At 27.7% G+C, this 27,500-nt stretch overlaps 2 protein-coding genes across 3 annotated transcripts in view; both read right to left on the bottom strand.

Moving 5' to 3' along the window:
* LOC101236650 (oxidoreductase NAD-binding domain-containing protein 1) overlaps positions 1-2,629 on the bottom strand; it is a 17,394-nt gene extending 14,765 nt beyond the window's left edge. The window contains exons 1-3 of one of the 2 annotated variants that reach the window (XM_065809804.1): positions 2,475-2,629; positions 1,654-1,726; positions 1,082-1,185 (exon numbers count right to left, since the gene is read on the bottom strand). In XM_065809804.1, the coding sequence (XP_065665876.1) occupies positions 1,082-1,185; positions 1,654-1,726; positions 2,475-2,494 (197 nt within the window). In that variant the 5' untranslated portion in view covers positions 2,495-2,629. The remainder of the gene's footprint in view (positions 1-1,081; positions 1,186-1,653; positions 1,727-2,474) is intronic. The other variant, XM_065809803.1, reaches the window with a different exon arrangement.
* A 1,417-nt stretch (positions 2,630-4,046) lies between these two features.
* The window catches only part of LOC100202574 (mitochondrial glutathione transporter SLC25A40), a 40,080-nt gene continuing 16,626 nt past the window's right edge, over positions 4,047-27,500 (bottom strand). Inside the window, exons 2-10 of the mRNA XM_065809802.1 lie at positions 17,087-17,140; positions 16,838-16,968; positions 14,719-14,786; positions 14,510-14,634; positions 14,073-14,249; positions 13,896-13,987; positions 11,992-12,067; positions 4,338-4,415; positions 4,047-4,220 (exon numbers count right to left, since the gene is read on the bottom strand). Coding sequence (XP_065665874.1) covers positions 4,105-4,220; positions 4,338-4,415; positions 11,992-12,067; positions 13,896-13,987; positions 14,073-14,249; positions 14,510-14,634; positions 14,719-14,786; positions 16,838-16,968; positions 17,087-17,140 — 917 coding nt within the window. The 3' untranslated portion in view covers positions 4,047-4,104. The remainder of the gene's footprint in view (positions 4,221-4,337; positions 4,416-11,991; positions 12,068-13,895; positions 13,988-14,072; positions 14,250-14,509; positions 14,635-14,718; positions 14,787-16,837; positions 16,969-17,086; positions 17,141-27,500) is intronic.

Genomic DNA, 27,500 nt, shown 5'->3' with positions numbered 1-27,500 from the left:
TAATATAGGATAGAAATGAGCCATTCATTAATTCATAGAAAAGTGAGAGGGTTGCCATTCATTAATATAGGAATGTCAACAGTATTGCAATAGTGGTAGAAAATAGTTGCAGAAAATAACTGAGTTTTGCTGGAGGTCTAAGTTGTTCCAGAAGAACAATCAATCAATCAGAAAGGATAATAAGATTTTATGTGATGAAATGATGAAAATTTCCAACTTTTTTATGTACATCAAAATTTAGAAAATTCAGATGGTTTTCATTTAAAATGACTTTACCAACATGAAAAAAAATAACTAATGTAAAAGCTGTTTTTAAATTCATATTAAATATACTTTTGAATAATTTAATAAAAAATTTGAAATTTTTTATATTAAAATGTTTTATGGAGTTATTTTTTAACTTAACTGGGTAATTATGTTTTAAATTTGTGGGTTTTTTTTAAAACAAAATACCAAATTAAATTCTAAGATTTTTCAAAAGTGCAAACTCGCTTCTACTGTGGTCATACATTTTAAAAATGATTCTTTTTTTAAAATATTCTAAGGGCAGCTGAAACAAATTGACACTTTTTAATAGACTTTTTTGTTTTAAAAACATTAAATTTTGTTTTTGTTTTAAATCAAAATATATAATATTTTATTCATTTAATTTTATAATGTAATAATTAAAAAAAAAAAGTGTTGCAAACTAAATGATTGGTTACACTAATGTTTTGTTAGACTAATGTTTCTAAGATACAAGTGTTACTCAAATGTGTGTCGATACAAGTGTTTTGTCACACTAAGGTTTGGTTAAGCTAATGTAAATAAAACTTTTAAGTACCTAACCTAATACCTAACCTTATACCTAACCTGACTAAAGCTTTCTACTTTGCTACTCAGAATTACATTTATTATGTATTCAATATTTTTATTGCTGATATTGAATAAAAAAGGTTGTATAAAAAAAAGACATTTCACAATTATTACAAAATGTAAAAAACTAAAAATTTTTTAAAGATAACTCTAATTGAATTTGTATATTTATTGAAATAAATTAAGATTATTTACTTTTTTGTGAAATATTTCATACAAAACATACCATTGACCTGGTTTAAAATCGAACTTTTGATTCTCAATGTAGATATTTAACAATTTGATAGTTGGTGAAATATCAGTTACCTGCTTGACAATTCCTTTTGAAATCTAGAATTAAATATGTTCACGCTACTGAAAAATTTGAAACTTGGTTTATTAATTCTAGAAACAGGGGAATAATATAAAAAGTATTAGTTTTCCATCAACTCCACCTCGCACCAGTGGGGTGGAGTTGATAGATTAAAAAAAAAAGAAATAAAAAAAACCCAGTTTTTCCCTAATCAACACACAATTATTAAGAAGGTGAAGAGATTAGAGAGATGAGATTAGAGAGAAAAAATTAGGAGAAAAGTGGGAGAAGAGATGAGTAAAAAAATACAGATTCAAAGATGCTCATAAAATCTTTCAAGAATAAAATGACTACTATCTCCTATCTACTATCTCCTATCTACTATCTCCTCTGACACAAAGGTGACAGAGACACAATGTTAACACAGTGACAAATGATTCCAAGATAACTGATCTTTATATATTATTATCATAGATCAAATTAAAAAAATTATTTTAAGCAAAAACCTGAGGAGAACGAATAAAGTGTCCAGTTTTGTCCATGTGATTATATCGAACAATTTTCAAAAACTTAGTTCCTCTAAAAAATATTTTTTTTTGTCAATTTGTACTTAAATTGTACTAGAACTTTATAAAACCAAATATAAAGCATATTTTGCAATATAAAATAAACAACATAAATATCACAACATAAAACCAAATGCCACAGTCTAAAACCAAATGTCACAATATAAAACCAAATGTCACAACATAAACTATATAACAAGAATGCAACCTTATATCACAATATCACAACATAAAACCAAATATTACAACATAAATATCGCAACATAAAACCAAATGCCACAGTATAAAACCAAATGTCACAATATTAGCTATATAACAAGAATGCAACCTTATCCTAACAAGATGCAAGTTTAGATAATAAAAAAACTGGAAAATAAAAAAAAAAAGTAAATAAATAAAATAAAAACAAATAATAAAATAATAAAAACAAAATAAAAACAAAAAATTTGCAATATTGTCAGCTGAGAACCAAGAGGCCATATGTCCACAACTTGTGTTTTTTCTGTTTATTATTAATAAATATTCACCATTTAATGGGGTATGTGTCCAATAAATCTAGTCTCAAGAATGATACAACTTTTTAAAATATTTAAGAAGTTAGATGAACATTCTGGCAGAAAGTCTTTACAAATTAATTTTTAAAGCTTGATTTTCTTGGAAACACAAAAAATGGACATATGGCTTCTTGATTTTCAGCTGACGATATGCAAAAATAAAAAAATAAAACAATAGAAAAAGTTGAACAATGATAAACAAATTACCGAGAAAGTTGCTGAATCATGTAAAGAGACTCACAATAACCTTATGATATGCTTAATTCAATCTTTTGTAAAACCGTGAGCAGTCTTCTAGTTAAAAGGACCATAAACTTGACTGATGCTGTGATTTTTTTTTTTTTTGAATATAAAATTTTTTTTAAAAAACAGTTTATTATTAAAATTTATCGGAATTCTTTTTTTCAAGTTATCCATCAACAACAAATTTATACATATATATATATGTATGTATTACAGATTTATACATATATATTATGTTAAGTTTTTATATTATATATAAAATAACTAATTTTATGCAAACACATTGTACATATCTAAGTTAAGTTTTAGTTTTATAATTTTATATATTTATTTTTTAGTTTTGTATTATAGTTATTATTTAAGTTTTGAATTTTAATTATTATATATATATAGTTAAATATATAATTTTAAAAATAGATATGTACAATGTGTTTGCATAAAATTAGTTATTTTATATATGACACAAATTAACTATCAAACTGTAATTTTATTACTTTATTTTAACAATTTACTTAATTATAATTTTATTTTAATTAAATTTACTTAATTATAGTTACCCAAATATAGTTAAATTGAAAAAATACTTTTTATATATAGTAAATAATAAAATGTTTATTTCAAGAGTGTATTTGTAATTCAAGAATGTGTATCGTATGTTCAATGCACAATGCGTATTTCAAGAACTTAAGATCTGCATTTAGGTAACCTTTTTACTGTCTTGATTGTTAACCTTAAGTTGAAAAAAATAGTAATATTTATCCGTACTTTTGCTGTAATATATAAAACAAAAGAAGCACACCAAAGTCAAGATGAAACTGATTATAAAATTTCTAAATGGAAATTCGCTCGACATAATTGAAGTACAATGATGCAATATGTTTATAGATGTTTTTTTGTAAAATTTTATTTTTGTTGTTAAAAAATAATTTTTGAGATAAATAAAGTAATAAAATTATTTTTTAAATGACTTTTTTTTTTTTAATTTATATTATTTTGTTCTGGTTTGAACCTATTAAATTTATTTATTACTCTGAAATACTTCTCTAAATGTATATCTAAATTTTTTTATTCATTTATTATAAATATTTATTTAATAACACAAGTTTCCTACTTTACGTGGATTTTTTAAAAGAACTCTTATCATGGGGATACATTCCAATAGTACATTCTAATATATTCTACATTACATTCTAGTAGTCTAGTGATAAATATAAATTATTAAATAACTAAATTATTAAATACTATTAAATACAAACTATTCAATAACTAATAAATATTAATTATTTTACAAAATATAGTTTAAAAACGATAAATAAAAAAATAAAATAAACTAATAAAAATTATTATTAAAAATAATCAAATATTTTTTTCAAGGTTAAAGTACATGTTTCTTAAAGTACTTAAGTGGAGTGGTTTTCTGCATGGTTCGAACAATTAGGATTTGTAGTAAAGAACATAAACACATTAAAAAGACTTTTTTTAAAAACAATGTATATATTTCAGACAAATGCATTTAATACAGAAAAAGCAAAAATGTAAATGAAAAACCAAATATTTTTTAAGTAAAAAATTTTGAAAATATCAAACAAGTTTATTAAATCTCTTTCAAACTTAAGTGATTACGATTAGTAAAATATTTTTTTCCATATTCATATGTGCTTATCATAACTGCGCATGATAATGACACTTTCATTAAACGTGGATAAAGACCTAAAAAAATAAAAGAAATAAAAAAACTTTAGACAAAAATAAAAGTCAACAAAACTTCAAAAACTCAAATAAGAAACAGAAAAAGGGATAAAAAACAAAAAAACAAAAAAAACTGACCAGTAAATAAACTTGAAAAACCTTTAGTTTTATACAGTCTTATCATTACAGCAAATGTAAATCTTGAAACATGCTTACCTAAATTAAAAAAAACAACCCAAAAATTAAAAAAAATTAATATAAATATATTTGACAACTTATTTTACATTAACTCTAAGGAAAGCAGAAACAATGTGAAATTCTTATACAATATTAAAAAATTAAAAGAAACAAAATTATGAGAAATAGCAGGGGTTAATAGCTGGATGTGAGATTGTTGGGAAGTCATTAAAGAAGACAAGAAACAAAACAGGACCGGAAGTTACTGGAAGAGTGTTGGCTTTCAAGGATGACTTTAATAAAGCGATTAGAAAGAAATGATTTGATAATCTCAAAAACTTTCCTAGATACACTATATGATACAAGCCTATGGAGAAGACCAGCATGCCAAATTTTATCAAAAGCTTTAGGTAAGCTCTAGCCACTCTGCCTCCATCTAATGAACAATAAAATCTTATAGTCACAGCAGTTAGCACGTCAGCGGTAGAGCAAGAGGATCAAAAGCCATGTTGATTGTCTCAGTAAGTTATTTGACTCAAGATGGGATGTAAGAAATTTGAAATAAATTCATTTAAACAAATAACAAATAAATTTAAACGAGAAATAGATTTAGCAATGGACAATTAGAGCAAATGGATGTCATTACTGTGATAAATAAATGTCATTATTGTGTTAATGGATGTCATTATACTGGATTATTATTATGAATTAGAGCAAATGGAATCATGCTGCCTTAGTTTGCATATTTTTTAGAAAGATACTTGTTTTCCAGTCACAAGAAAACAACAACAACTACTAATACTAATAATAAAAATATGAAATGATCTTTCCTATTTTTTATTTTTCAACATTTTCAACAGCCAATTATCATTGAACTGGATTGTACTACAACCATCCTCTCAGTCATTTTTTTTTAGTTGGCTCGTCATCTTTATGGACCATTGCAAGGTAAAGTCATCAAGTAAAACAGGTTCTGTTGCAGCAATGATAAGCTAAAAAATTCTGGAGTAAGCCCTTTAGAAATTACAACTTTTATGTTAAATCTTTTCATGATATTAAAGCTTATTTAATTCAAATTAACTGAATATGTTCATTTTACATTCAATGAATTTAATTTATTAATGCATAGTTTCAAATCATTTTTTTTTAAATCTCGTTACAAAAGTGCTTACAATTATTTGTCAATAAAATATTGCTGGATCAACCCTGATTGAGACCTGTAGCCATGGGTGAGGCCTAAAGCCATGGGTGAGGCCTTTAGCCATGTTTGAAGTTTGTAAACAATAATGTTTCAAGGGAATGGAAATGATCAAACTTTAAATATTCAATAAATTTATGAATAAATAATTTTTTTAGTTCAAAAGTTTTTTTTAACACAAGTTTTTTAAAGTTCATTGACTATATTGATTATACTTGGAATGGAAATAAAATGGATCGGAAATGAAAATTTAATTTCTAAATATTAGACAACATAGATTAGATGAAAATTTAATTACTGAATATTAGGTAACAATTTTATTAGATGAAAAATGTTTTGAAAAATTGTTTAATAGTTACTTTTTTTTTGTTCAATTAAAAACTCTTAAAAACTGTAACAGAGTATGAAACTATATATACTATACTATATAGTAACTATATGTAAATAATAGGTCTGAGATTTGTTGTATTGAGTTGGAAGTTGTATTGAAGATCATTAATATAGAAAAAAAAAAAGAAACAGGATCAAAGATAATTGAGGTATGAGAAGTTAATTAAAAATTCAATCTTCAAATAATAGTAAGAATGAACAATAGAAAGGTTAAAACAATAGAAAAGTTGGAACAATAACTATTAACGGGTGGTTACTAAGAATCCGGACAAACTTTCATGGGCAATTACTCCCATAGTTTTTATGGTAGAGATTTAATAAAACTATCATTAAAAAGAGTTTTTAGTTATTTATTTATTTTCATTAAGTTTGTCTTCAACCAGTCTATTTCTTTGGATTCGGCCAACTCTAACATGAGTTGACCCAAAAAGTGAAAATACAAGGTTAAGGTCAATTTTTTTCAGGCAAAGCTTTATTCTGGTTTGTAGTTGCTTCATGTCTTTTGCTTGCCAGTTACTCTCATACACTTTGCCTTTCAAAATAGCCTAAAAGTCTTCTATCGGACGACACTCCGGTACGGCTGGCGGATTGTCAACTTTTTTGATAAAATTGATGTTATGAGTCTCATAGCAGTTGGTCACGGTTTTGGCATAATGCGATGACGCCAGGTCCAGCCAAAATATATAATTACCTTCGGCATGATGAGCGTTGATGAACGGCACTAATCTTCTCTTTATACAATTAATTTCATAGATGGCTTTATTGACTGCAAGGCTGCTGGGGACAAAAAATGGCTTTGAAATTCCTTTCTCTGAAGCGGCCAGCCAGACAAGCACCTTGGGTTCGAACTTGCGCTTTTTGCGATACTTGGTGGAGTCTTGTCTTTGTTGCTAGAGTAGTAGGTGCTGTTTCCATTAATTGTTGAGTGTGACAGCGTAAAGTAAGACTTGTTGTCAAGGATGACCGATTTTCCTTTAATATAAAGACGATCAATGTTGGTTTTGATTCGCTCATTCTGGTTCTCTTGTTGATGAGGTATACCCTGTTTTGTATAACTTTTGATGTCAGTGTACTTGGCAAGAGTTTTAATGATATGTGAATAACTGCACCCATATTTTCAACCAGCTTGCCTCATCGAAACTCGGTCACTGTGATCAAATATGGTTTTCAGGCGCTTGATATCCTTAGGGGTCATGATTTTGGCCACACAACCACTTCCTTGCACTCTTTTGTGCCCAGAATCATTCTCAACACGTTTGATTATATCATAGATAGTGCTTCTTGGAACTTTTTCAGCATTGAAGTGAGCTACTGTGAACTTTTTACCTTTTTTATTATTCAAATAGAACTCCTAAATCCGTTTTCTTACCTCTTCTTGCTTGGCCATAATTATTTTCTTAATTTCTATTAATTATCTAAAAACAAGTAAATTACCTTATAGAGAATTAAATAAGCTTTAAAATGGATATAAGCATGAAAAAAAAAGATTTACCTTGTGGCATTTAAAATTCAGTTAAAGTTAGTCCAGATTTTTAGTAACCACCTGTTATACTTGGAAAGGTTTTAAGATTAAATAAAACAACTCAAGCTTAAATGTGTAAAAGATAGAAGTAAAGAAGCATGAAAGTTTTAATGATAATCTTAAGATAATAAAAACTAATTTAAAGATATTAATTTAGATATTTAAGATCTTTGCGTAGTATTAGTAGCATAGTAGTACAGTAGCAACATATATTTAATATTAGGATATAGATTTCATGTAAAAGCTAATAAAAATTATTTTTGTTTACAAAATGGTTGATATGCACTTTCACTGGTGTTATTTAAACTACTTTAACATACACTTTGTGCACATTTTTGACATTTACAAATAAAAGGGGGAAATTAGAAAGATTATAAGTTTAATCAAGTCATCATAGCATGGAACCACCACAAAAGAGAACAAGAAGAAACTGAGCACAAGTTAGGGTCAGAGACGAGACACAAACTAAGGAGCTAAAATAACTGATCAAGATTGCCGGAAAAAAAAAGTCACAAATTTAATTATTTGAGTGAGAGATTGAGTAGATATCAATTTTGAGCTTTAATGTTAGCAAGGTCAGTTATACTAGAAATAAGTCATTCATTTTAATGACTATTTAAGTCACTAATAAAAGCAGTATTACCAGACTTACTATGATTAAGGACTGGGCAATTTTATCAGATATAACATTAAAAAGAATCTTGGGAATAAGAAGAACAACAAAAAACAAAAAAGAAAAAGTAAACTGAGCAAAGTGATATTAGGAAGAAAGTACTGAGTGAAGTGAAGCAAAAGTACAGAATAGTCAAAGTATTCAAACATAATTATTAACAACAAGTAGAACAAAGAGAATTAAAACAGAATTCTCCAAAGAGAATTGATACATAAGTATATGCCAACTATGTAATATTGCCTTTATGAATCAAATGGTGATAGCCATCAAAACTATGAATTAAATGGTACAATATTACATTCTTGGCATATATATATATATATATATATATATATATATATATATATATATATATATATACATATATATATATATATATATATATATATATATACATATATATATATATATATATATATATATATATATATATATATATATATATATATATATATATATATATATATATAAGTTTTGATAACCATTAAAACTCAGGATATAGGTAATAGCTATAGAATCTCAATTTGAATATTAAACAGCCATCATTTAAGATATTTAACTGGGTTTTAGAGCAGTATCCTCATTAGAAGATATCAGAGAGAGCTGAACAGTAATGACAAAGGAGACAAGCACAGTGACCGTGTGTATAGCCAAGCCTGTAATGTAAATTTGTGACACAACTTTACATTTACACAAGCTTGTTTGACAAAGAAAGGAGCAAGGCTAACATAAATATTCTGTTTAACTCTAGTCTAGTTTTTGCTTCAAAATATTTTATAAATATAAAAAATAAAAAAAAAGCTCTGTAAATATATTTATAACTATTTTAAAACAAAAACATTTTTTTTATCGGAAAATTTTGTATTTTTAATGACTTTTCAAAATATAGAGCTTTAAAAATTATTTATCAGATAGAGTTATTATTTTTGTGGAGTTTTTAACCATTTATACATAATTGAACTGAACTGCTTGTATATTGCAGTCTTGAATCATTTTCTATTTTTTAAGACATTTTTTAACTGCTTCAGACATTTCAGTTTTGTCTTTAACCAATGCAAACTATATTTTTAACAACTACACGCTTACTTAACAACTACACGTTTTTTTTAACACCTTATATTTATCTGCTAAAGTTACAGTAGCAAGCTTTCGCTTTGATGCCTGTACTGTTACCAGAAAAAATAATAAGAACAGAATAAGGCATTACAATTTCATTTTTATTTGTAGAAATCATAGAAAATTTGAGCACACAAAAATAATCCATAACTGTATTTTTTGTAAGAAAATATAGTTTTGGAGAAAAAAATAAAATCATGCAACTAAATATATCCTATAAAAAAATTCTAATTGTCATTTTTAAGGGATCTTTAAGTGCCGAGACAAGTTGTGTTCATTTAACAGAAAATGTTTTAAAAAAATGTTTGGACTGAACTTTCTTGATTAAAACTAAATAATGAATGCACACTATTAATTTTAAAATTCATGTTTTAGTCAAAGCTCCATTTTTTTTGGTTCTCAGAGTCCAATTATATATTATATAACTAGATGTCTAACTTGCGGTATTTTATTGGACAAAAAATGAAGCCGCTTTTTGTTTATAAAAATAGTCCCCCATTTGTAAAAAGGGCAAAGCTGAAGTCAAAGTGTGGAATAAAAGTTAAAAATGCAAGTCAAAAGTTCCCAATAAATTAAAGATAATTCAAAAACAAATTTTAATAATTATAAAAATTTTTTTATGAGCCAATGTTTGTTAAATACTATTTTAATTCATAAAAATGCTTCCAAAACATCTGTCGTTTTACTTTTCTATTCAAAACTTTAATCCCTTTTTAATCGAAAATAAATTAAGGAATCATAAATTATAATTTTACAAGTATTGTAATTTCCGTTTAACACTTTTACGTAAATAGTATTTAAATTTAAAATATATTTACTTCATTTAAGAAAAGAAAAGTTAAAAATATTTGTTTACAAATTTAATCCGCCATTTGAAAAAATGGCAAAAAGCGGCTTCACTTTTTAGATCGAAGTTAGACATTTAGTTATGTAATATATCATTGTCAGAGTCTGCTAGCCGCAATCTGCAGACTTGATAATTTATTCCATGTGTGTTTAATTCATAACAGTTTTAGTATATGACGTCATCGCAATATCTTTTTAAGACTTTTTTATTTTTTTGTTGTTTTTTTAAAGATATAAGTATTTTTTTTTACTACAATCAGAAAATCAAATATTTGTATAATTTTTTTCTAAATCACAAAAAATATTTGCGATTTAGTAAAATATTATACAAATATATATATTTTTTATTTTTTATTATACATTTAGATATGGTTTAACTCTTTCACTACCACAAGCCTCTAGTAGCGGCTTTCAAGCATGCTTTACAATTTATCTTGTTTTGTACATAAATCTCCATTCCAGACACATAATTTGTTTATTCTAAAGGTTAAATTAATTCTCTACATAATCAAGAAAAAATAAGAGCCATATTGCATAATTATAAAAAAGTTATCACTTGACAAAGATAAAAATTTTTGAATAATCCTTCATAAAAAAAACTTCTTTAAATTTAGTTATAAAATAAAACAGCGTTAACATTGTGAAATTTAACTTGTGGAAGTGTTAAGTAATTAGTATTTAGTTAAGTAATTATCAAAGTCTTTTGATGAAAAAATACTCCTTTTATTCATTAAATGAGTTTTGTTTCAGACTTAATGTTTTAGTTACTATTTATAAAAACAATTGTTTCAAGCACTTTGCATTTCTCATTGTTTAATCACGCGTGTTAAAAACTTATTTAATTAAAAAGTACATTTGTTTAGCTTTCTATTGATATATAACTTGATATGCTTTTAAAAATATTTACTATTCGAATTTCAATTAATTGTCAATGTCATGCCATTCAAATATTATTCAAAAAAATGCGCGCTACAAAAAGATTTTTGTTCGACTGGTAGCGAACGAGTTAATGCGATTCTTCATTTTTATATTTATATTATAACTATTTTTTGTATATTTTAGTACAAATATTTGTTTTAACTTTAACTTAGTTTGATTTGTACGGTTATTAGTAAAATAATTTGTTTAATATTTATTTTCTACTTAGTTCAGTTTATATGTTTTATTCAAGTCACTCGTTTTTTATTCAGATTATACTTTAAGTTAATTTATACACTTTAGTAAAATTATTCTTTTAGTATCTAGCTTGTATTTACTTTAGACCAATACGCTTTCCTGAAAATATTCATTATATATTAAATTTTTACTTTTATTAATTTTATAAATTTAATTTTCAATTGTATGACAAACTTATTTTTTGGGGTTTTAGTAAAAAGTTATACAAATAACATGATTTGGTGATTGTGTCAAAAAATTATACCGTATCATAAAAGAAATTTGCACGATGATATCATATACCAAAACTGTTATGAATTAACACGCATGGAATAAATTATTAAGTCTGCAGATTGCGGCTAACATTATACAGAAACCGAGAACCAAAAAAAAATGGAGACAACGAGCTTCGACTAAAACGTTAATTTTAAAATTAGTGGTGTGCATTCATTATTTAGTTTTAATCAAAAAAATTTAGCCTAAATGTTTTTTTAAACATTTTCTTTAATATGAACACAACTTGTCTCAGCACTTAGGGATCACTTTAAGTACAAAAAAAATTTTATTTTAAATTTTAACACCTTATTTGGTAATAATTAAACATTAATGGTTTGACCAATGCAATCAACTTTAAATAAAATAAAAGTATGAAAATTAAGCAAAAAAGTAAAAATAAAAAAGTAAAAATTATAGAAAAATTAAAAAATAAACAAACCATTTTTGATTTCACCAAGCTCAATTTGTCTATAGGTTTTAACAACATCAAAAGGTGTAGTCAATCCTGCAGCAAACTATTGAAAAGAATATCTCTATACTAATAATTTGATATAATTTAATTAAATATATATCTCTAATTGTATGTAACTCTGCATTTTGACATGTAAGTTTTGCTATTAGCAACATCAGTATTATTAACAATAGTTGTTATTAGCAACAATATGTTGCATTGATTTGACAAGGCTCCAACTGATTTTTTCTAAATTATGAGAATAGCAAATAAATCTTTTTCTCTTTTTTCTTTTTTCTAATGTCTAAATGAAAATATTTATATATACTATTTTATTATGTATTTTATACATCAACCCAAAAAACATAAGCAAATAAAAAAACAATAATATAAATAATTTTAATTAAACATTAAAAAAAAGTTAAAAGATTTTTTTCTTAATTAATACAATATAATATAAAAATTTCTCCTAATATAAAAATTTCAGTTAGAACCTTGTCAAACCAACGCGACGAATAGTGTGACTATAATATACTTTTGAAAATTTGAATTTATGCTTATGCACAGATATTTGTTTTTTTTTTACAGAAGTTATTACGCTCACTGCACATTTTGCATCTAATGTATTTTAGGTAGGATTCTACATAACATTTTGCATATAATGTACTTTAGGTAGGATTCTACATAACATTTTGCATCTAATGTATTTTAGGTAGGATTCTACATAACTTTGAAAAACTAACAAAATTTTTGTCATTACATTATGTTTATAAATTATTATTTATAAACATAAATAAATGAATTATCAGGGATATCTTAGCAAAGAATAATTAAAAACAAAATTAATAAAAAAAATAATAATAAAAGATAAAAAGAGAGGAAGAAATCTTTTAAGATTAAGAAAGTGTGTGGTTAGGTAAGACAAGTGAGCATACAAAAGAGACAGCGTTAACAACCAACACTTCTTGATTACCTCATAAACATTGAGCTACTTCAATTGTCATAAATATATTTGATCAATTATAATAACTATAACTATAATTAATATTTAATATTTATAGATAAGATTTTATAGATAAGATTTTATAGATAAGATTTAACAAGTTTTAAATATCAAACTCTAAGAAAAGATTTTATTTATTCAAACCTGTCCAAGGCTGAAAGGCTTAGAGGATCACAACAGACTACTACCTTTTTTTTTTTAAGACTAGTTTTTTAGTATTTTAAACAAAACATTTTCTGTTACTTTACTTTTATAACAATTCCTTTTTTTAGAGGAAAAAGGGATGCTAGTGTTGAAGACAATAAAACAAGTAAAAAAAGGATGCTAGTGTTAAAGACAATAAAACAAGTAAAAAAGGGATGCTAGTGTTGAAGACAATAAAACAAGTAAAAAAGGGATGCTAGTGTTGAAGACAATAAAACAAGTAAAAAAGGAATGCTAATGTTAAGGACAATAAAACAAGTAAAAAAGCATAGACAGAGATTAGAGACAATAAATGCTTTTGATGTGGCTCATTAAAAAATTTTTGGGGCAGTTTTAATGGGCAGTTAATTCTCATCATGTAGACACATAGTAGTCTTAAAAAAAAAAGGCCAAAAGTAGAAAAACTAGGGCCTCCCATTACAACATTTTAGGTTCTGTTTAATTTATCCTTGAAAAATAATTTTTTAAGATTTAAATATTTATTGCTTTCATTTGAGATTTTGTGCTGATAAAATGATAAAATAAATGCTGTAAAAATCTTTTGTTTGAAAAATGGATACCTTTTTTACAAATGTAGACTTCCTACAGTATATACATTTTCATGTAGTATTATTTACTTTTTTAATGTTTTATAACAAATGGTTGAAAAAAATTTAATAATTGAAATTCCAAATAAAAAACAAACCATTCCAGAGATAGCTCCTGATAAAAATGTTGAAAATAGTGTAGGGCTTGGATTATTTGACTTTAGAAGTTCATAGAACATCCAATAAAAACCTAATCATAATCAGCAGTGTTAAAGTGTGGTCAAAGAATTGGAGATCAAAGTTTTAGAGAGAAATAAGTTTTATAAAAGACATACCTGAAAAAGGCACGTCACGAAAAAGGGTAGGTCCAATACCTTTCCATAAGCAAAAAATACCTTCACCATTTATAGTAGTTTGAAGATTCTTAACAAGCTCTCTGTAGCCTAAATTTTTTTTTGACTGAAGCTTGGTTCTTAACATTTCAATAGGAGACATTGCAACCACTGCAAAAGCTGAAATGAAAAAAATTTAACTTTGCCATTTAAAACTAATATTGAATTTTAAAGACTTTAGACCTTGTTATATAAGAAGATCAATTAAGCTAAAAATACAATTTTAAGCTAAAAATACAATTCAAAGAATTCTAGGACTTAATTAAAATTCTAAATCTATAAGAGTTTAACCTAATTTAAACTAATTAAATTTTTTCACAATGACAGTAATAAAAAAGCATTTAAAGCAAATAAGTTTCAATAATTTAATTAAATCATACTTCTAGCAGTAACACCAGCAGATAATGGTGCAATTACACTTGCTTTCCCTTCCACATAACCAAACTTAACTTTTAATTGGTCATAAGCAGTAAAATATATTACAGTTTGTGGGACCATTTGAACTCTACAAAAAATATGTGTGAATTATGTATATAACAAGTTATTTAATACAAGCTTCGAAGAAAACTGATAAAAAAACAAAACTTACAAGTATGGTGATAATCCTTTCCAAAGAGTGGCAAAACCTTCAAATTTGGCAATTTTAAAAAACGCATCCTATGTCAAGTAAAAAAATAGTTTTTCAATGGCAAAATATTGTTTGCTATACAAGATTTAAACAGAGATGGGAAGTCACAAAAAAGACTCTGGTTTAGAAACGCTCTTTATTTCTGGCCTTCAATCTTTAAGAGCTTCAAAACGGTTGAAAGAAACTTATAGAAAAATGTTGCAGGGAATTAATAGTGTTTTAAGAACATTAAATTTTTTATTTTAGCATCGCTGAAAACCATTTTAAATAAGAACTCCAAACAAGTCTCTCAGGAACTCCAGGTTCATAAGTCTCTCAAGATTTCTAGGTTCATAATTCTCTCAAGATTTTTAGAGCTCTAGAAAAAACCATGAATAAACATTAACTTTGTAACTTTTCATTTCTTCCCTTTTCACCATTCATCTATTCCCTATTCACCATTCCAAGTATACCCAAGGTGGCTACTTGATGAGACTTGTGGCTGAATGTTTGTTTTTAAAATAATTGTTACAACTCTTTCTTAAATTTTTAATTCTAAACATTATATTTCTAATTTTTAATTCTAAACATGAGTTTTGACAAATAAAGATGTGTGTGAAGAAACAAGTTAAGTGCAGTAGTAGAGATATCAAAAGGTATACTATCTACAACAAGCAGCTTGAACGTTTTGAGCACTTTAAACAGGCAGTTGATCTTAAATTTGAGCTCTCTTTTGTAACAGTTTGGGGTTTGCAATGACTGGTGAATTTTAAAACAAAACATTTTTGATTACTGCTAATAATGAGTGCAATATTGTTAATATTCTTTTTATGAATAGCAACACTCTTACCCAGTCCTCGGCCTATGTCTTCTTGGATTACCATTCACTCCATGAATCCATTGCAAAGTTAGCATCTGCTAAGGTTGCTATTATTTTTAGAAAAACATGCTCATCTGCATGTTTTTCTAAATAAGAGAGTTTTCCGCTTTTTAAATCTTCTGTCAACCGCTTTCTCGTTTTTTAACTTTACATTTCGTTAATAGTTGCTTGCAGTCTTGTTTAGAGTGAATCAACTTTTTAAAAAAAATTCTTTTACTGTTTGCCTCAATTTGCTTTTGTTTAAAAATCTAATGTTTGAGTAATCAGAAACATTGTTTAGGTTTATAAGGGATTGTTGTTAGGAGCATCAACAAACATTGTTGAGGTTACAAAAAACTCTCTAAACTCTTTAACATGTGCTTAACTTTAATTTTAATGAAATTCAATGAATTATCACATTTCATTAAAATTAAAGTTAACCAGAGGAACACAATACTTTCTTCCTAAAAATGTAACAATGAATTCTGAATGCTATATAAGGTGTTTAGAACAAAAACCTCTAGACCCTTTTGAAATTCATCAAACTTTTTTTTTATGCAAGATATTTTTAATGCACTTTTTTATACATTAAAACAATGAAATGGCAGGTTCTTGAGCATAGGAATTAATATGATGAAGTGGCCTAGCAACAGCCCAGATCTCAATCCAAAGAAAAATGCTTGGAAGGAAATGAAACTGAAGATTTGTTGACCACACTACAGAACTGATGACAGAATTATTAGGTACTTGGATTTTTGGATTCAGGACATGTCTCAGCAGTGCTTTAAAAACTCTCTGAAAGTATGCCAAATGTATTAAAACAGTATTTAAGTAAAAATGACAGATAACTAAATAATAAAAAAAATTAATTAAATCTTAAAACTTGATGTAACAAAGGGCAGATGACTAAATAATAAATTTTTGTCTAAACTTCTAAAGTTTTATCTAAAGTTCTGTTACCCCTTTAATCTTGAAAAAACCAACAAACAAAAAATTAAAAAAACCAACAACAACAATTAGGTCAGATGTCTGCAAAATTTCTGTGCTAGCTGTATAATTATCTATAAAATTTTTTGAGATAAAAACATTTTCTTGATGTTGTATCATCAGCAAGTCTTTAAAGATAATACCCTGATCCTAGACCCTAACACACTGCATGAATACATTTGTAAGTATAAGTTTAAAGATATTTTTATTAACTTATAAAAAAATGTAAAAATTCTTTAATTTTAAAAATATTACCATTGTTGATGAAAAGCGAGGGACTGTATGAATGTTTCCATGTATAGTACAAAGTACTGGACTATTAAACAATGGTGGATTTGCACAATAACAAACAGAAACTAGTTCTTTGAAAACAGAGCATCTAACACCTTTATGCAAAACAAAATAAAATTTAGATTTCATTAAGAAAATGTATAAAATATCAATAAAGTAAAATGGTTAACAACAAAAATAAAAATTAATAATAATAAAATGATGGTTTCATACTTTCTGTTTTTAACTGAGCTTGCAGACGAACTTTTACAACATCTAATGGAGTGGCTAAAAAAACAAAAAGAAAATTATAAACTTTGTTATAGTGTGGTTATATATTAATTATATATTAATTTCTTGCTATATAAGGTTGTTATTGATACTATAATCATTACACAATAATATTTATAAACAAAAAAAAAAAAAAATAGTCATAAACAATTTTAATAAATAAATAAAAAAAACACTTAAGAGTCATTTCAATCATACAATAAATGAAGTCAAGGATGAAGACATATTTTAATGATTTAATTTAATTAAGATCTTATTTAGACATTGTCTGGCCATTGAAATGTGGGCAGAGAATAATTTAAAAAATAAAAACAATAAAAGATTTGTATAAAAAAAAATCCCAGACAACTTGACAACAAATTATTTACCTTGTTATTGAATTTATGTTGTATTACAATGAACAGTTGTAAAGTTTTTATTTTAAAATATTTTATAACTTCATTTTGAAAAAAGGCTGCAAGCAACCACTATTAAGTTGGGTTTACTAGGAGAAAAAAGAATAGAGTTATAGAGAAAAGAAACGGTTGACAGAAGATTTTAAAATTGTAGGTTGTACAAGTCAGGAAAACACAAGGACGGGAGCAAGTTCACAAGGATTGATATGCAAGAAAAAGACTAGACTTTAAAAAAAGTTTTAGAGGATGCAGATACAGTTACAGTAAATAAATGAGATTTAGCTGAGTGGGAAGTCAAACCTGAATGAGTTTTGGTTGATGGAACTAGAGATGATAACTCCTTTTGAGCAGTGACCGTGATAGCATTTGTAGAAATGAGAAAAAGATGCAACTTTACCATGATGGGAAAGAGGATCAAGCTTTGCAAATAGAACGGGTCCAACTGCATTTTCGAACCTTGTTTCGAAAAGACCGAGCATCAATAGAACCAGCCCCAATATGACAACAGTATTCCATACAGAGACAAATTAGAGGTTTATAGAGGTAGAGTATGGAATCAGGAGTAAAAAAATAGTGAGCTGGACAAAAAGAAGCAACCTTAGCGGATGCTAATTTAGCAATAGTATATAGTTACCATGTCGATCAGCATGGTTAGCAGTCAACAATAATCCAAGAAAATTTAAAGAAGCGGACTCAGTGATAGGGTTGCCATTCATTAATATAGAAATGTCAACCGTATTGCAATAGTTGTTGCGGTAAATAACTGAGTTTAGTTAGAGTTAAAATTTACAAGCCACTGCAAGCCCCAATCTGTTACAAAAGTGATATCAGATTCAAGAACGGATGTCTGTTCTAAGCAATCGAAAAGAGAAGACTTTTTGATGAAACATATGTAGCAAGCTTATGGAGAAGACTCGTACGCCAAACTTTGTAAAAAGCTTTAGATATGTCAAGAGAAGTAACCCTAGCCTCTCTGCCTCTATCTAATGCACAATAAAGTCTTTCAGTCACAGCAGTTAGCAAGTCAGCTGTAGAGTGAGATGATCAAAAATTGTATTGATTGTCTGCCCATAAGTTATTTGACTCAAGATGGAATGTGAGAAACTTATTAATCAAAGACTCAAATTCCTTGCTAATAACAAAAAGTAGACTGATCTGACGATAATTGGAGGGGTCAGAATGTTCTCTGCAGTATTTAAAAATTGGAACAACAGATGTTATTTTCCAGCAAGCAGGAGAACAAGACTTTATCAAGCACTTATTAAAAGAGAGAATTGAAGAGAATTCTGGAGAATAATTTTGTAAGACTGTGACAGGAATGTTGTCTAGACCACAAGCCATAAATGAGTTTAATCGAATTATGACTTTAGCAACAGAGGCTGGAGTCATTTGAATGTCTAACAATAGGTTAAAAAGAAATTGGCCATAAGATTCAAGAGTCACATTAGAAGAAAAGATCTTTGCAAATAGTTCTGCCTTATCCTTGGGGGAGGTAATAAGATCAGTCCCATAAATAAGAGATGGAATATTAGATCTACTCTTGTTAATTACGCTGTTGAAGGTTTTCCAAAAGTCTCTAGAGCCAAATTTCTGAGATAAAATGCAAGATTTAGTGATCTGAGAATAATGGAGTTTAGCATCAGATAGCACCTTTTTATATTGATTTCTTGCAATTATAAATAGTCATTAGTTCTCAAGAAAGTTTTAATTTGATTATGATTAGATATAGCAACTGCACAAGAAGCTAAAAACCATGGAGTAGAAAGAGGCTTGACTTGGAACCGTCAAGATGGAATAAAAGCTTTCATTCCTGCCTGAATCCAGAAGGTTACATAGAAGGCACATTTATCAGCTGAAAGAGATAAGACATTAGTTCAAAGACCATCTTGAAGAAAATCACCAAAAGAATCCCAGTCAGCTGTATGGTAGTAGTAAGTAATGATAGTGTGAATCTGATCAGAGATCATTGGATGGTCAGAACCACCTAAGAAAGAAAAAGGAGAAATTGAACACAAGCTTTAGAGACCAGACATAAATCAAAGAGTGAAGGTAAATGATTAGGGTTGTCAGGAAAATGAATCACAAAGTAAACTACCTTAGTAAGAGATTAAAAAATGCAGAAGTTATAGGCTTAAGTACTAGCAGAGTCAGTGATGTTAGAACTATGTGATGAGCATTAACGAGCCAATAACAACAGAGCCAATTGGCAGAGGGGTGAAGAGAGAGGGCATGGTCAATTTGATCAGAAATCACATCTAAAAAAGTGCAGTCTCGGGAAGAAGGAGAACAAAAAAGAACAAAAAGAAAGGTGATAAAGTGAAGAAGTGCTAAGTAGAAGCACATAAAATAATAGTCAAAGGATTCAAACTTGATTTCACGCAAACAAGTATATTGGTGAGTATGTATACCCCTAAGCCAAACATGTGTCTACTGGAGTCTTTGCGAATCAAAGAATAGTACCCAACAACACTGAGATCTGAAGATTTTTTTTCAACTCTGCTTCCAACAAGGCTGCAAGCAACCACTAAAAGAGATGGAAGTTACTGGAAGAGAAAAGATGGAGTTTGTAGAGCAAGATAATAATTGACAGACCACATAAAAGATTGGAAACTGTAAGAATCAGGAAAGCAAGATGAAGGAAGCAAATTCCAAAGAACCGATGTTTGAGGAAAAAACTAGACAAACAATAGTTTTTGGAGCACTTAGGAACAATCACAGAAAAAGGATGAGACTTAATTGAATGACGAGTAAAACAGGAATGAATTTTAGTAGATAGTGCAAGAGGTGCTAACTCTTTAGAGCAGTGCCTATTATACTATTTACAGAAAAGAGAAAGAGAAACAACGCTACAAAGATAATTGTAATCGTAGTTGGAGGTTGGCTGCAAGAGCAGGTCTAACTATGTTTACAATTCGTTTTTGCACCAAGTCAAAAAAAGTAAAAGCATCATTAGAAGATCTGCCCCAGATATGGCGACAGTATTCCATACAAGGTCGGATTTGAGATTTATAGAAATAAAGAATACAATACGGAGTAAGAAAGTGTCAAGTTCGATAAAGAACTGCAATCTTAGCAGATGATAATTTTGCAATAGATTTGATATATGGTTTCCAAGAAAGATCAGAAGTAAGAGTTAATTCTGGAAGATGAAGGGTAGATGACTCATGGAGTACATTACCGTTTATAAATATAGGAAGATCTAAATTATTGCGATAACGATTGGTTGGAAAAAATTGAGTTTTATCTGAATTAAAGTTCACCAGCCACTGAGAGCCCCATGCTGTAGCAGAAGTGAGGTCCTTTTCAAGCTCAAATGCCCTCCTCCAAGCAATCAGAGAGTGTTGGTTTCTTATCATGACAAAAATAAATGGTAGTTTAATCAGTGAACAATGCCACCTTAGATGTGAGAATATCTGGAAGATCATTAATGTAAGTAAAAAAGAGTATAGGGCAAAGGATTGAACCTTGAGGAACCCCTGAAGTTACAGAATATGAAGAGGAGTGCTATCCACCGAGGACAAATTTTGTACTACGATTGGAAAGGAAGGACTCAATAATCTTAAAGATGTTACCAGATACACTGTAAAAAGAAAGCTTTTGGAGAAGACCAGCATAATCAAAAACTTTAGAAATGTCAAGAGCTATAGCCTTAACTTTTCCACCTTATGCACAATAAAACCTATCGGTTATTACTGTTAGCAAATCAGCTGTAGAATGAGAAGATCGAAATCCATATTAATGATCAGAAAGTAAGTTATTAGATTTAAGATGGAGATTAAGTGTTTGTTAATTAAAGACTCAAAAACCTTGCTTTTAATAGGAAGAAGACTAATGGGACGGTAGTTAGATGAGTCAGATCGCTCTCTTGAACTTTTAAAAATAGGGATGACAGATGCCACTTTCCAGTAAGCCGGAAAACAAGACTCTGATAAGCACTTGTTAAATAGTTTTGAAAGTATGGATGACAGCTCCGCAGAAAGAGTGTAGGCAGGAAATCACTTTTGATACAGAAGCTGGAGCGATATGAATATCAAGCAATTGATCAACCTATTTGATGGCTATATCAGGTAGAACGCAACTAGTGGAATCAAGATGATATTTATGAAAAGTTCTTAGCAAACAATTCAGCTTTGTCTTTAGGTGAGATGACCAAGTCTGAACGATACAAGAGAGGTTGAATAACAGATTTGCCCTTATATGGAAGTAATGGTTTTGATTGGAAATTGCAGCAGCACAATGAGAGGAAAACCATTGAAAAGAGTGAGGCTTGACCTGGAACCATTAAGAGGGAATAAAAAATTCATGCCAGTCTGAATCAACTAAGTTACATAAGAAGCACATTTTTCAGCAGGACAAAAGATTTACTACTACGAGCCATCACAAAGAAAACCACGAAAAGAGTCCCAGTTAGCTTTAAGGTAGTTGTAAGAGTTGTAATAGTTTTAGAGAGATCAAACCATGATCAGAAGCACCTAAGGGTAATTGTTGAGAAACTAAGCACTGACTAGGATCAGAAACAAGACATAGGTCAAGTAGAAAAGATAAATGATTTGAGTTGTCAGGAAAACGAGTTGGAAAGTTAATTATTTGAGTTAGAGATTGAGAAAGGCAAAAGTTGAGGGCCTTAATGCCAGGAAAGTCACTGACACTGGAGCCAAGCCATTCAGTGTGATGAGCATTAAAGTCACTAATAGCAACGATATTGGCTGATGGATAAAGAGAGAGGGCTTAGTCAATTTGATCAGAAACAACATCGAAAAGAGTGCAGTCTTGAGATGAAGGTAAGCGATATACAACAAAGAGAAAAGCAATAGAATGAAATGGTGCTAAGAAAAACTCACATAAAAGAATAGTCAGTGGATTCAAACCTAGTTTATGAGAAATGGGTGAATTCTTATGAATGTAAATGTCCAGATGGAATAGCGAAATTTAAATTAGTCTCACTAAGAGCAAGCAAGTCAGGTGATTTTTGGAAGAGATAAGATTTAACTGATGGAAAGCTGCTTCCAGAACAGATAATATTTTGAAATGCACAAACTTCCTAGCTAAATAATTGAGATTTCAAATTTAAATGCAAAATATTGATTTTGCTAAAATTAACAATTATATACCTATATATATATATATATATATATATATATATATATATATATATATATATATATATATATATATATATATATATATATATCAATGTTCTTAAAGAACATAGAAATAACAAATTAGTAAAAACACTTACCTAATTTTTAGTTGTCTTTAACAGCATGTTTCACCATCAGTAGGTTCATCAGGAAGGAATCTTCCTGATGAACCTACTGATGGTGAAACATGCTGTTGAAGGCAACTAAAAATTAGATAAGTGTTTTTACTAATTTGTATATATATATATATATATATATATATATATATATATATATATATATATATATATATACAGTAACGGACAAAACATGGTGGACACACTCAAATTAAGAACAAAAGTTGATCAAAAACTAAAAAAAAACTAGTAAAACAATTGCACATATTAATTTTTAAATAGTTTATTATGTTCTTAACAAAATTTAAAATGTTTGAATTATACTAAGAATCACAAAAAAAATTTATAACACATTTTTCTCAACAAACTACATTTTTCCTTGGACAAAACAAGGTGGACAAATCAAAACGATGCTTTTTTTATAAGATTTCATTGTTTTTATTCAATTTACCGTATTCTTTTGTTTTCACTTTTATCATAACACTACTCTAAAATAATAAAATAATAGATTTTGGAACGTCTGACCAATTATTTTTTCAATTTAACTAAAAATAGATTTAACTCGTGATATATGGCGTATATTGCAACTTAAAATGGTTTACGACAAATTAGAAAGTGTTTTACGTGAAAATATTATTCTTTTATTATGATTTTAAAAGCGGAAAATGTCAAGCTAAAATTTGTAGAAAATATAATATAGCTACATTGACTGTAAGCAAAACTGTCAAATCATTTGGATCTCGTGACTGCTATAAAATAAACCATCGGGGCGGACGTCCGAGAAAAACATCACAAATACTAGATCGAATAATTGTTAAAAAGCTTTAAAAAGATTCATTTTTGTCATCCACAAAATTAACTGAAAAACTTGAACTACAAATCTTTAATCGCACTGTGCGACGAAGAGCTAACGAAGCAAAGTTGTTTTCTCAAATGCCTGACAAGAAACCTTTTTTGAAATTTTTTGAATTTTCAGTCGATTTTTTGAATGTCCACCTTGTTTTCTCCAAAGAAAAATGTAGTTTGTAAGGGAAAATGTGTTAAAAAACTTTTTTAGTGATTTTTAGTATGATTCAAAAGTTTTAAATTTTGTTAACAACAAAATAAACTACATAGAAAATAATATGTTCAATTGTTTTACTATATTTTTTTGTTTTTGATCAACTTTTGTTCTAAATTTGAGTTTGTCCACCATGTTTTGTCCGATACTGTATATATATATATATATATATATATATATATATATATATATATATATATATATATATATATATATATATATATATATATATATTTACAGTCCCTGGCTACAATATTATGATCACCTACAATTTTTGTGAATTTTTAACTTCAAGGGTTTGTAAAAAGTATAAAAAAGGTACAATTGCAATATTAGTTATTTTTTATTGATAGAACATGTTTCCTTAATAATAAAATAATATTTCAAAATCAATATACACACAGATTTTAACAAACAATTACTTTTTTTGATTGCAAGTCATAAAAAAATAATAATAATTTGTAATTCCTCCTTTGAATGTAATGACTTTAGCTATTCGGTCTTGTATACTTTTAATACAATTTATTGCTGTTGTCTTAATTTTTTCATTGTGGTGCCAATGATAGAGTAATTTTTCAATTAAATCCCTTTTGTTTGTTGAAACCTTAGAAGAGATTTCCTTCTTGAGAATATTCCACAAATTCTCAATTAGATACAGGTCAGGAGAGTTCCCTAGCCAATCTAAAACAAGGATACTTTTTGTTTTAAGAAAGTTTGTGATCCTTTTAGCTTTATGGCATGGAGCACTATCATGCATAAACGTAAATGTATTGTTATTTGGAAACCATTCTTGTATTTGGGGGATAAGTTGACTCTCCATAATCTCTTGATACTGTATTTGGTTTATCATCCCATTGGCAATATATAGTCTTCCTGTGCCATTACCACTAATAACTGATAACACCATAACTTTAGTTGGATGTTTAATAGTTTGTACAATGCAATCTGGAATATATTTTTTGTTTGGTCTACTTTGGACGAAAGTGGCTTTGTCCAACAAGATTTCAAAAGTAGATTCGTCTGAAAAACACACCTGAAAAATCATCGTAGTGTAATTAAGTTTATATCAACATTTAAACACTTTTTTAACAATATTTTATTCAAAATTGATAAACTTACATGTTCCCAACCTCCAATAGTCATATACTTATAACTTTTTGCCCATCGCAATCTCTTTTTTATCATTGCTGGAGTTAGCCTTGGTTTTTCAGCCGGTTTGTGTGATTTTAAACCAATTTCAGCCAGGCGTCTCCTAACTGTGCGCTCTGAAACTTGTATTCCAGACTCTTGAACAAGTTTTGACAAAGAGGGATGATTTTTTTCTATTTTCTAGACAAATATCTCTTATAATTCTGTTTCTCCTGGGAGTGGTTTTACATTTTGACCCACTCTGTCCTTTCCTTATTGGAGAAAGACTGATGTAGTTTTCCATTTTGTGTTTGATTTTATTGACATAAGGTTGCAAAACTTTACACATATTAGCAATTTCCTGTTGTGAACACTCTGAATGTTGCAAAAGTGCTTTTACTTCTGAAATTTTGCTTGGACTTATGTCCTTACCCATGTTTATTTTTTTTATTGAAATTTACAATTACAACCTATTACACTAAAAATGTTAGTAAAATGGTACTATACATTAATTCTTGCTATTTATAGTAACTTTATAAAATGTATTAAAAATAATAAAACACTTTTCACTCAAAAAAAAACTGTTAAAATATAAAAAAATGTATGTGACAGATCAACCACATTTTTTTCAAAATTGGCAAAAATTCACATTGCTGACTTAAAACACACCTACCTTAAAATTGGTCATGGTTATAAAGAAATTTTCTTTTCTATTATATTCGATTGATGTCAGTATTGTAAAAGTTAGTAATAATAATATACTTACCTTAAAATTACTTTAAAATAACTTTGAAAATAAAATATGTGGAAAAACTGAGGTGATCATAATATTGTAAACAGGGACTGTATATATATATATATATATATATATATATATATATATATATATATATATATATATATATATATATATATATATATATATATATATATATATATATATATATATATATATATATATATATATATATATATATATATATATATATTAATATATATATATATAAATATATATGTGTATATATATATATATATATATATATAAATATATATATACATACATATACATATATATATATATATATATATATATATATATATATATATATATAAATATATATATATATATATATATATATATATATATATATATATAATATTAAGGGGTAAACAGATTATATATATATATATATATATATATATATATATATATATATATTTATATATATATATATATATATATTTATATATATATATATATATAAGATTATATATATATATAAGATATATATATATATATAGATATATATATATATATATATATATATATAAATATATAGATAAGATATATATATATATAGATTATATATATATATATATATATGTATATATATATATATATATATATATATATATATATATATATATATATATATATATATATATATATATATAAAGGGGTAAACAGATTCTATCTGTTGACCAGCCTCGCACCCCTTCTTCATCTATTAGGCTGGTGCAGATGTATTTTTAATACATTGTTTCCAGTTTAGGATGTTGAATGCTGGATCTTCTTGACTCAATGCATGGGTTTGCTTGTGTCACTGTTTTTATGACTAGGCAACTCATTCTATTATCTCCTTATGAGAGTACAGCTCTAAAACTCAGTTTTATGGTTCTGAGGCCGGCTGGTAGTCAGGTTTCCCGAACTCTGTGGTAGCTCTCAGAGAGGCTGATTCCATCAACAGCTAAAAAATATCAAAGTATTAACAGTGCCATGTTGCGCATGGATGGTGTCCCTGTTTGTACTTTTGGTGTGCATTGCGGAGGCCACATTTGGAGCCCTTTGTTACGGCTTAGGGTTTATTAGTAGTAATGAGGCAATTGCTTGGGCTATTAAATGGTGTTCTGAGTACTATCTATGCTTTGAGTCAAGTTCTTCAATCTAATTTAAAAATGAATAAAGTACAAAAAACTATAAAACACAAAAAACCATCATCATCACCAAGTTCTCTAAACCTATCATTCACTAATATTCGTGGTCTTCGAAGTAACTTTTCTTCTGTTGAGTCTTATCTCTTGCAAAGTTCACCAGACCTACTTGCTCTTTGTGAGACTAATTTGAGTTCGGCTGTCTCATCTTGTGATCTTAGTGTTGATGGTTATCTTCCACTGATTCGTAAAGAATCCAATAGTCACATGCTTGGCCAGGGCATTTACATTCGTAAGAATTCACCTGTTTGTCGTGAAACTAGGTTTGAATCCACAGACTATTCTTTCATGTGCTTTCGTTTAGCACCACTTCACTCTATTGCCTTTCTCTTTGTTCTATATTGCTCTCCTTCATCTCAAGACTGCACTCTTTTTGATGTTATTTCTGATCATATTGACCAAGCCCTCTCTCTTTATCCATCAACTAATATAGTTATTGTCGGTGACTTTAATGCTCACCACTCTGAATGGCTTGGCTCTAGTGTCAGTGACTCTGCAGGCATTAAAGCCCACAACTTTTGCCTT

This window comes from Hydra vulgaris, chromosome 11, assembly GCF_038396675.1.
Source record: "Hydra vulgaris chromosome 11, alternate assembly HydraT2T_AEP".
NCBI classification, from domain to species: domain Eukaryota; kingdom Metazoa; phylum Cnidaria; class Hydrozoa; order Anthoathecata; family Hydridae; genus Hydra; species Hydra vulgaris.
This window is presented reverse-complemented; position numbering and strand designations above follow the sequence as displayed.